This window comes from Apodemus sylvaticus, chromosome 8 (assembly GCF_947179515.1).
Source record: "Apodemus sylvaticus chromosome 8, mApoSyl1.1, whole genome shotgun sequence".
Lineage (NCBI taxonomy): Eukaryota > Metazoa > Chordata > Mammalia > Rodentia > Muridae > Apodemus > Apodemus sylvaticus.
In genome coordinates, this window is record NC_067479.1 from 85,864,186 (window position 1) to 85,874,492 (window position 10,307).

At 54.1% G+C, this 10,307-nt stretch overlaps 1 protein-coding gene and 1 pseudogene across 1 annotated transcript; one reads left to right on the forward strand and one right to left on the reverse strand.

The window, feature by feature from the left end:
- Nucleotides 1-1,695: 1,695 nt before the first annotated feature.
- Nucleotides 1,696-3,405, reverse strand: Comtd1 (catechol-O-methyltransferase domain containing 1). Its single transcript, XM_052189876.1, has 7 exons — nt 3,312-3,405; nt 3,077-3,204; nt 2,732-2,837; nt 2,524-2,642; nt 2,395-2,449; nt 2,114-2,247; nt 1,696-1,927 (listed from the first exon to the last, which is right to left on the reverse strand). Exons 1-7 carry the CDS (start codon nt 3,403-3,405, stop codon nt 1,775-1,777), a joined length of 789 nt encoding a protein of 262 aa, XP_052045836.1. The 3' UTR covers nt 1,696-1,774.
- On the forward strand, nt 3,404-8,826 carry LOC127690510 (uncharacterized; annotated as a pseudogene).
- The last annotated feature ends 1,481 nt before the right edge of the window (nt 8,827-10,307 follow it).

Genomic DNA, 10,307 nt, shown 5'->3' on the forward strand with positions numbered 1-10,307 from the left:
CCATGGTGTGCATGTTTGTTTTATGTTCCTTTTAACATTGACTGTTGTACTGAATGAGATGGATCAGTGGATGTTTTAAGATGAGGTAAAAGATTTTTTTTTGTTATATTCACCCATCATTAGAATTACTTTGGTAACCCCAAACATGACAAATTATGAATAAAACAAGTGTACATAACTAATGGCTCACGTATGTGCAGTTACAGATTGCCAGCCCAGGATCTAATCTTCTTGGTAAATACTTTTTTCTGGTGAGCATTTTGCTCTTCACCTAAACCTGTGCAACCAAATTCCCTGTGTCCTTAGCGTAATCCACGAGTCTTTGAGACTACAATAAAATACAAGGATACATACTTTAACACTCTGCAGTTTCTAAGTTTGTGCAAAGTTACAGTGACTCACTGTTAATCCATGGATGAAGAAGGGAAAGGAACGCAGCGGTGGTGCTGAGCGGTTACGTAGGCACGCGTGCCCTGCCTTCTAAGCCACGCTACCGGAGCATAGGTAGAAGTGGACAGACTAAATTGGTGGCAGTAACAGTCCGAGAGGAGGAAATGGACACCTGTTCCTTTCCATGGAGAGCCCCCTTAGCCACCACCTGGGTGATCTGTAGTACCTAGTGATTCTGGTTGGAAAAGTAGGACTGTGCCAGCTTCCCTTCCAGAGGAGGAGGTATGTCACAGGTGAGATGTGTCACTTCTGAGGTTTAGTTGTAAATTTCTGAGGACAGCTAAGAAAATGGATACTTTGGGACTTCCCGATAGAAATGCCGCATGTCCCTGCCCTGCAGTCCACTGTGGCTTAGTGCCCTTCAGCCAACAAGCGCACTGCAGGCTGGCTCTGCTCCGGGCTAGTGTACCCATGGGGTTACCAGGGTGTCAAAGGACCCGGTCCCTTGTGTGCCCCTCAGATGGACTTGTGAAGGGTAGGGCAGCTAGTGCCCAGGGGATGCTTGCTGTGCAGCAGGCATAGGCTCCGCGGTGGGTGGGTGCCTGCTGCTGTTCTTGGAGCAGCCACTAGGTGTACTTCTTGGGCGTTAACTCACTGGTGGCAAACCTGTAGTGTCCCAGAAACTGCCCTTTCTGCCTCAGTACAAAGAACTTTACCCTTCTTCCAGAGCAGAAAAGCACCAGGCCCTAGGCCAATAAAGACTGTCTCCTTATAGTGTCCCCCAAAAGACAATGCTGGAAAAGCTTCAAGTTCGCTACCTGCTGTCTGCTTACACCTTGGACATGAGGTTCCTCCCTTAGGGCTCCCTTAGGGGTGAGGGAGCCGATAGAAATACCAGACAACCTCTGGTCTGGGCCAAGAAGGTTGTTCTTGGGTAAAGGCCGTTGTCAGGGTTTGCATTGCACACAGGTGAGGCTGGAAGGCTACAGCCCTGTGAAAACGCGAGCAGACCTCCAGCAGACGAGACTTAGCTATAAAAGTACCCATGACTAGGCTGGTCTCTTCCGAGCCCCTATCTCGACAAGGTGTGGTCTCTGATGTGGCTGGGAGGCAAGAGATATAGGAATCTCCCTTATATCCAAGCCCTTGGAGACTCAATGCGTACAGCTGGGACAGTTTATTAAAACTGGTCAGATAGGGCCACAAGCCTTGGTGCCAGGGAAACCACTTTACTGGAAAAGCTGCCTGTGTTCCTGCAAGGAGGGAACTCTCCACAAATGAACACTCAAGTGGATGCTTAGAAGGTCGCCTGTTCCATTACTTTTATTGTCAGAATCTGGGGTTCTTAGGTTCTCACACCGAAGCCCTAAGCTTCGTGTTAACCCTAGATCTTAAAGGCCAAGGAGAGCCCGTCATCCAGGGGCAGGAGGCTGATGTAGACCCTGGCGTCCCTCAGGATGCGCTCGTTTAGGTTCCGCACACATTCAACTGTCTTGCTCCGGGGTTGAGACTGCAGCACCTCTCCGCCCCACAGGACCTACAGATGGAGGGGGCGGGGCCGTCGGAAGTGGGGATAGCCGACCCAGGGCTTTAGCCGGGAGGGGCGGGACTTAGGATACTCTGGGCGAGGGCTGGGGCGGGGCTAGGGTGGGGGTTGGGGGAGCTGAGACCAGCCGGGACCCAGCCACTGGAAGGAGCAGTTTTGCTTTAAACTAGTCCTTACTCTGAGCACAGCGAGCACGCCGCCAGGGCGCAGGAGCTGCAGACAGCGCTCGTAGTAAGCGGCACAGTTCTCCTTGTCCGCGTCCACCACCGCTATGTCAAAGGTTCCAGCCTCGCCCGCCGCCAGGAGCTCATCTTACAGGGACAGAGGGCAGGCGCCGCTGAGCTACGGTCTCGGCGGGCCGGGAGCCCCTGTTGCCCGTGGCGGGCCGCTCAGAGTCCCCAGTTTTGTTCTCCGGGGTTGGACAGTGCTGGCTGGGCCCCTCCCGCACCGGTGCTCACCCAATGTCTGCAGGGCGGGCTGCAGCCGAAGGTCGATCTTCTGCTCCACTTCTGCCTGCGGAAGGAGGCCGGTCAGGCCGGCACGCCCCCGAGCCGGAGCCCGATCGGCAGCAGGTGTGGGGCTCTCACCTGCTTCCACAGGGGCCGTCCCAGCTTCGGGGGCTCTGCATCAACCTCGCACGTCACCACACGGCCAGCCTCGGGAAGCGCCAAGGCTAGGGCCACGGCCGAGTAGCCCGTGAAAGTACCTGTGGGCCGGGACACCCACAAGCTCAGTTCGGGGTGCAGGACTGCCCTGTGATCCTGCTTCCCAGAGATCATGGCTGCACGATCCTACCCAGATCCAGAGCTTTCTTGGCCTTGATGAGCCGCGCCAGGTTGGCCAGAAGCTGGGCCTGTTCACAGGTCATCATGGAATCCCCCTGCGGCTGCTCCAGGGTCAGCTGTGGGTGGGAAGAGGGTGGTGCCAGTCACGCCAGTCATTGCCGCCTCCCTCCCCCCCCCCCCGCAACTCTTCCCCCGAATAGGTTTTGAATCCTTCAGGGGCTCGATGGCGGGTGTGGCCTAGAGGGGACAGGTCTCAGGGAACCCGGAAGACCAGAGAGGGTTTCTGTCTAGCTCAAGGTCACACAGCCACGTGGGATCCACCACGCTGCAAGTTCTCGGCCCCAGTCCTACTGACCAGTCGCAGGCTCCGCAGCGCTGGGTGCTCCCTCATGGAGCGGCTCAGCAGATACTGCCACAGGGGATTGTCCTCAGGTGGCAGCAGGCGCTGTTGCCTCCTGGATCCCCACGGAGACCACCGTTTCCCTGCCGGGGATAGGGTGCCGGGTTAGGGCCTGCAATTCTGGCCGGGTTCTCAGGCTCTGCTCAGCGCCCTCCCATTCCCAGGACTGCTGCAGCCCAGCCCAGCTCACCCAGCAAGAGACCAGTAGCGAAGGCGGCGCCCAGCGCGGCCGAGCCCAGGGCCAGCGCGGCGGGTATAGACAGCCGAGGCACGGGCTGGGCCATGGTGCGGGTTAGCGGCGGCGGAGGTCACGTGTGCTGGAGTGGCGAGGTTGGGACTGGGACCTGTAAGCCGACAGGGCTCCACCTTGTCCCGGCCCTGCCCACACAGCAGCGGCCTCTGGCACCATCTGGTGACACATGGCCGTATTGCAAGGTCAGGCTGGGAACATCTCGCCACCCAGTGGCTACATGTGGAACTGTGTCGGGCCGTGGAGTCTTCGCTGCACCAGGGCTCTTGTGAGCTTGGGGAGAGGGGATTAAGTGAGTGTGGCTAATGGAGGAGGTCAAAGAGACTCGGGGATGCTTGCTGGAGCGGTGCCAGGTTAAAGGACCAAGAACCTGAGTTCCAAGACACTAAGTATCGGTAGTGCCTGGGATGGTGGGTGTAGCTTTTTTTTTTTTTTTTTTTTTTTTTTTGTGCCAGTCCGTCTTTCCGAGCCTGTTTCTTTTCTGTAAGGCAGGAATTACAGTCTTACCACGATAGGCACGGGTATTCCTCGTACATAGTAGGTGCTCAGTAGTGGTACTTGCTGTTATGTCATCCGCTAGAGAGGGCACCTTGGGGAGCGGTGACATCTTGGCAGGCAGCAGCTGAGTTCCTCTTGCAGGGCTATCTGCCTAAACATGTATTGGCTACCTACTATATGCTGAACTCTGGTGGAAGCAAAAGACGGTGGTAGTCTATGACTTGGAAGCAACCGGACAGGTACGACTGGAATGCAGCTCAAGTGCTAGCTACTATCCCTCTTTACAGTGAAATCCTTACTAGACCTCGCTAACAGGTGACCTGCCCCCAGGGACCTAGCAATTGAGTAAGGCATCACCCGCCCCGCCCCACCCTGCCCCCCAGGTAGGACAGGGGTGTGCTGCAGATAAAAAGGACCCCTCTGCCACTCCAGTGCAAGCTCTCTCTCTCTCTCTCTTTCTCTCTTTCTTTCTCTCTCTCTTTCTCCCCCCCCTTCAGCGCCCCCTCCATCTCTGTCCCCCCTCTTCTCTGCTCCCCTGGCTTCGCTCCCATCTGTCTGTTTACATGTCCACTTGCCTGCCTCTACTCCTTCCCCAGGTCCTTCCTCTTCTCCCCTTTCCCCAATAACCCCCCTTTATACCAGATCTGCTGCATAGTGTAATTTCTCAGGGGTGCCCCTTGCCTCGGGCCACCAAGAATACCATCTCGCAGTGTTATATTTCATAACACTCACTGCACACAACACCTGATGGCGTTCCGGTTGAAAACACCCACACAGTGTGCCTTACACCCAGGCCTCGTAGGCTATTGGTGTGGTCTTTAAAAGCCGGAATCCACAGGGCCCCAGAGGTGGTTACCCTGGAAGTCTGTTTCTTAACAACACTGGCCAGGCCCAGAGACCCTCTGGTGGGAGGCAGATCGTTGCAGGATCAGTGAGAGACCCTAGACTTGGCCAACTGGAGCCAATGCTGCTAGAATCCCGGGCCTCTGAGGGAAGGGCCGGTCTCCAGTCACAACAAGGTAGACTGGCTTCTTGACCTATCGGCATCTGTCCCTGGCACAGCCAAACAGGAGAGGAATCTACTTTCTCTGGGTGCGTGGTGGGATCTCAGCTGCTCTCCTGCTCCCGGCACAGGCCCCTTAGACAAGCTTTCTTCTCGTTGACTCTCAATAACTCTCAGTCCTGAAAATGTCTCTAAGTTTGAGTTGTTCTCCAGGTAAGGCTTAAAGAAAAGTAACTTCCTCTAGGGCTGAGCACACAGCAGGCACTCAATGTGTGCTGGTGGGGCTGTAAAAACATGACAGTTGGAAGCCTTTACTTAGCACCTACTGGGCACCAGGTGCTGTGCACCCATCGTCCCTGAAACAGCGGTGTTGTTCCCATGTTCAAGAGAAGGAAAGTCCTGAACTGACCATCTCCCCAAGCTCCCTGCCTAGCGGCCTTACCCTCCGAAATGTCCACTGTCTTTATCAGTGCCTCCCTGGGACACACACAGAGGGGACATACAGCTTTGTCCCCTCTAGGCCTCTCCAGCAGGCGCATGGCTCCAAGTCCCTGTCCTTAGCTGGCGCCCTCTGCCCCATATGTGGGGATCTGGGTGGTCTGCAAGCTCTCAGTGCATACGACAGCCTTCCTCCCCCAACCTGGCTCCAGGCAGGAGCTGGGGGGGGGGGAGCCAGCGAGGAGGGAGCCATGTCACCGTATATCCCAGTCAGATTAAAAAACTAATTTGAAAAGATTAATGCCTTCCATTCCTGTTACGCTGGCTCTGATACCTCTGGGCCTGCGGCCGCTCTGCCTCCTGATTATTGAATTTTTATGGCCTGGTAATTAATTGCAGATTCCCTGTTTTGTTCTATTTCTTTTTCTCTGACATTTTAATTTCAACAGAAAGCACTGGTCTCTATGCAGATTCTCTCTGGAGACCCTAATGGTCTATAAAACAGAATGACTTATACGCATGGCACCCACTTCAGCCGGCGAGCGATTGTTTGAAACCTTGCTGATCACGCAAAATTTAATTTCCCCACCTCCCTCTCCTTTCGGTCCTCATTTCTTGTCTCTTCCGATGCAGGGCCGGTGCCTCCCGTCTGTTGCAGGGCCTTGCTGTCGGAGGCCTGGCCTGAAGTCAAGGCGGGGTTTGATGTCTTTCTTTGGCAGTGGGTTCGGGAATTGGGTGCATGCAGATAAATGGGCATTCTTGGCCCAATTGGGTCACAGCTGTTCCCAGACGCGGGGCTGGGACAGACCCTTGTGTTTCTGCCTGATGCCTTCTAAATTCCACTTCTTCCAGCCCTGCTAATATCACATGGGCATCTCATCTCCTTCAGAGCCAGCGCCCAACCCCCCCAGTGACCTGGCTAGCTCAGGGCACCAAGTGAAGGCAGAGGATTCAATTGAATCGAAGGACTGAGAACTTGTGTCTCCAGGAGCCAGGCAGGGGGGAGGGTGATAGGGCGCCACAGTGGTGGTGGTGGGGGGGCTGTGTCGCTACGGTGCTCATGCTCCACCAGAGGACATGGCGGCCACTCAGTACTCGCTGGGAGATAGAAAGATGGCCCTGTGTGGCCAGGGCTTCTGGGTCTTGGTTTGAATTCTTAACAAACATCTGGTTTGGTGTTTTAAACCTCAGTCAACCTGGGCACAGCTTTGGGCTGTGACTGATCCAGCTCCCAGGGACTTCTACTCCTTCCTGGTGTGAAGGGAAGTCACAGCATGAAGGAGACTCCCCAGGGCGGCCAGCTCCCTGGTCCTGTGTGGCCTCCAGAGCCTTCCTCTTCCCTCCCCTCCCCGGGGTGGGGCCTTTCCGTATTTGGTTAGCTTCCCTTTATCCCGGGCTGTGAAGATGGTTTGGATGGATTCCTATGGTGTTCCTGCCCCTACCTCTCAGGGAAACTTACAGCTTGGCTTCACCATGTCTGGGCTGGGACTGCAGACTCTGAAGAGAAGGTAACACATCTTAACTTGAGGCTTGGGAGGTCAGGCCGAGACTCTCGGGACCCTAAGAGCAATTTAAAATAGTGGACTGAGGAGGTAGACCATGAAACGGGTCTCTGGGGTTCCTCAAACTGACTGGGGAGGAACCCAGAGACTGGGGCACCTGCCGTACTTGGATATTGGGCAGCTGGCACAGGCAACGCCCAGAGTGCTTCAGTTTCCTTCTGTGTGGCCTCTGAGAGGTCAGTTACAGAAGCAGTATCATGGGTTCCAGACTTAGATAGACCTGGGTTCAAATGTGGGACCCATCACTAACCCCGGCTTGCCTGAGCTCAGAGCCTCACAGTTGGATAAAATGGGATGGTTACGGTTGGATCTTAGCGCACTGGGGGCCAGTGTGTGCGGGTATTGGAAGGGGCGCCTAGTAATGGAAAGCTGTGCCATTGCGGGTGTGACCACTGAGGGACTATTGGGACCCCACCTTTTCCTCTGTTTCTGCTTCCCATTCTTCATGAAACAAACAGCCCGTGTGGCAAGGCCTCCTGCCACCGTGAGGTACTGGGCCAGCATGTCCACACACAGCAACTTGCCAAATGACCATGAACCCCAAACTCTGAAACCATGAGCCAAATAAACCATCTTTCTGACCCTCTTTCAAGATGTACTCTCCCTGTTATAGCCCAGGTTAGCCTTGATCATCTATCTCTTCTTCTCACCTTAGACTCTCAAGTGTCAAAATTACAGGGGCCACCACCCTGCTGCTTTTTTGAGTGTATTGTCACTGACTGCCTTGGGGATGGTGCTTCTTAGTTTTCTATTGCTGTATCCTGAATGTCCACAAACCCAGTAGCTTAAAAATCTGTGAGGGAAGGGGGCCTTGTGAGGTCAGTACTGTATACTCAGGATCTCCTGAGGATGGCAGTTCTCAGGGTGAGGGCGCCTCTCCTAAGCACTCTCACGCCCTTCTTTTGACAGTCATCCACCTTAAAGGCCAGTCATGACACCTGGCATCTTCTGGTGCCTCTGATTTCTCTCCCCTTTGCTTCCAGGGGCAAATGTGGCCTCTTCATTTTCTCTCCGTTATCAGGTGAGCTGCATAGCAACTTTAGCATCTTTTGCCGATTAAGATAGTGATCCAAAGAATAACGTCGATGGTAGAAGCCTTGGGGCCAAAATTTTGCCTGGCACAAACCCCAGGCTTCCCCGAATGGTTATAAGGAGGCTGACCTCTTCCCTCCAATAAGCAGATTCGGAATGGTCAGTGCGCCTGGCTGGGTCTTCTGATAACAAGTCACAGCGCCACCTTGTGGCAAACATCAGGTTCGCCTTTACTACAAACAACAGAAGTCTCCAAACAGCACGCGGAAGAGGCTGGGAAGAGCAACAGGCTGGGATGTCGGAAGCACCACCGGTCCCATCGTAAGACTGCGTTAACTAAAACCCAGCGCCTACCACAGCCCTCATGGCTCGGTGAGATTCCACCACAACCACCGCCGAGCAGTCACAATGCGCTTCTCCTGGATCAACACCGGACAGGTATTCCACGATTGCTGGTACAGTGCATCTGATTGGCTGAAGCCAGCTCCTTTGCCTGTACAAGTTTCTGAGAAAAGTGTCGTCTTGCTAGGAAGGAAGACGCAGACGGAGGCGGCATCATGTCAATGTGGAGAGAGGAGCTGCGGGGAGGCTTCAATGTGACTGCTCTAAGCGCCCCCCCCCCCCGAAGTCTTGCCTACTCAAAGTGCCCACCCGAACCAGCCATACTAGGGGTGGCTCCAGCTTAGCAGCAGGAATGAGCCAGGCTAGAGAGAGGAGCATGCACGCCCCCTGCTGGCAACTACTCCGGCTACATAGAGGTTTTCTTTTTCGTTTTTTCCTCTCTGGTCCTGATGGTCCGCCTCCACCCTCTCTCCGCTTCTCATCCGAGACAGGGTCTCACTGTGTAAACCAGGTTGACCTCGAATTCACAGAGATCCTACCTGAACACCAGTAAAGTGCGTGCCACCGCGCCTGTCAAGGACCCTTGATTCCTCTTTTCCCCTTGCAGAGAATCTGCCTTAGCCGGACCTCACAATATCCCCGGCAAGGCTTCCAAGAGCACGGTCTTCTGAAGGGGAACTTCACAGTCGTGCAGGGAATCCTGCCAGGTGTGTAAACAGGGTAAAGCAGCTAATACTTAGTCGTACCGTGTCCCAGCCACTCCTTAGGATTTCCTATCGGCCCCTTTAGTCCTCACACCGTTAGTCTGCAGTGTCGGGTACCACTTTAGCCCCATCTCATAGATGTGAAAGCAGAGGCACAGAGGGGTAAAGCAACTTGCCACACGTTGCACAGCTTGTAAGTGGTGGAGTAAGGGTTTGAACTCAGATCTTCCAGTTTCAGGACTTAACAGTTTTTTTTAAGGACCACACTATCCCGCAGGAAATGCCTTCCTTATCACGTGACTTCTCTTTGGGGCAAGATAGCTGCTTGAGCTCCAGCCATTACACATTATCTTCCTCAGATAATCAGGAAATAGGAAGGGACAAAATGGGACTCACTTCCTTCTTCTTTTCATGAAACAGAACATCCCAAAGGGTCCCTATAGATGCCCATTTTTCCTCTTTTGACCATAGCCACATGATCGTTCTTGTGCCAACAAATTGCTTTTATGTTTGTAATTATGACAAATCTGTTGTAAAGTTAAAGGAAAGAATGGTTATTGGGAATATCTAGTGCGCGCGCACACACACACATATGTATACATATATACATATACATATACACACACACACATACAAAGACACTGAGGCTCAGAGAGGCCAATAATTATCTGGAGGCCACACAACTGGGAGAGGGTGGAGCTTAGATATACCGTTCGTGGGTGAAGAAGGTATTACCCCAGAGAAATACTCAATGGAGTCCTCAGAGGGAAGGGCCTCTCATTAGACTTCCTGACCTCTAGGACCACCCAGGGCCACTGGTCAGATCTCCAGTGTCTTGCAGTCCCTGTCACCTCTCTGGCCCAGAACCAGCATCGCAGTACCAGCCATGGCCTGCACGGACTCCATCCATCCCACTAATACCCACATCAGCTGTGCTCCCTGCATTTCTGCGGCCGACTCCTGAGCACTGAATAATTCAAGCCTGTGTAATGGGATAATGAATTTACTGACAAGCCAGCATGGTCGCAGTACTTGCAGTCTAGAAATACTGAGTCCCCGGGCCCACTAGGCGGGCAGGCGGGTGGGCGGGCAGGCAGTCCTGTCCTAACCTGAAGCTGTTGCCCCTGCCCTCCCTAGGAAACTCTGAGCCCACCTGGGTCTCATTGGTTCTTCCTCTTGCTGAGGGACATTGTCAGGGGAGGAGGGCTGGTGAGCCCTTTAAGAGGGGAGTAAAACCCAACAGAACAGCAGACTTGGGTGGGAAAGCCCAGCCCCTCCCCCCATGTCCAAGTGCCATGGTTCTTTATGAGGTAAACCAGGTTGAGACACTGTAGCCCCGTTGCTGTTCTCTCCTGGG

Excerpts from the sequence above, each read along its gene's own strand:
- Comtd1 (XM_052189876.1), bottom strand. The coding sequence starts at position 3,405 with ATGGCCCAGCCCGTGCCTCGGCTGTCTATACCCGCCGCGCTGGCCCTG. Across the intron at positions 2,838-3,076 it reads CGCTGCGGAGCCTGCGACTG|CTGACCCTGGAGCAGCCGCA; the intron begins GTCAGTAGGACT and ends TCCCACCCACAG. Across the intron at positions 2,248-2,394 it reads GCCCGCCCTGCAGACATTGG|ATGAGCTCCTGGCGGCGGGC; the intron begins GTGAGCACCGGT and ends TGTCCCTGTAAG.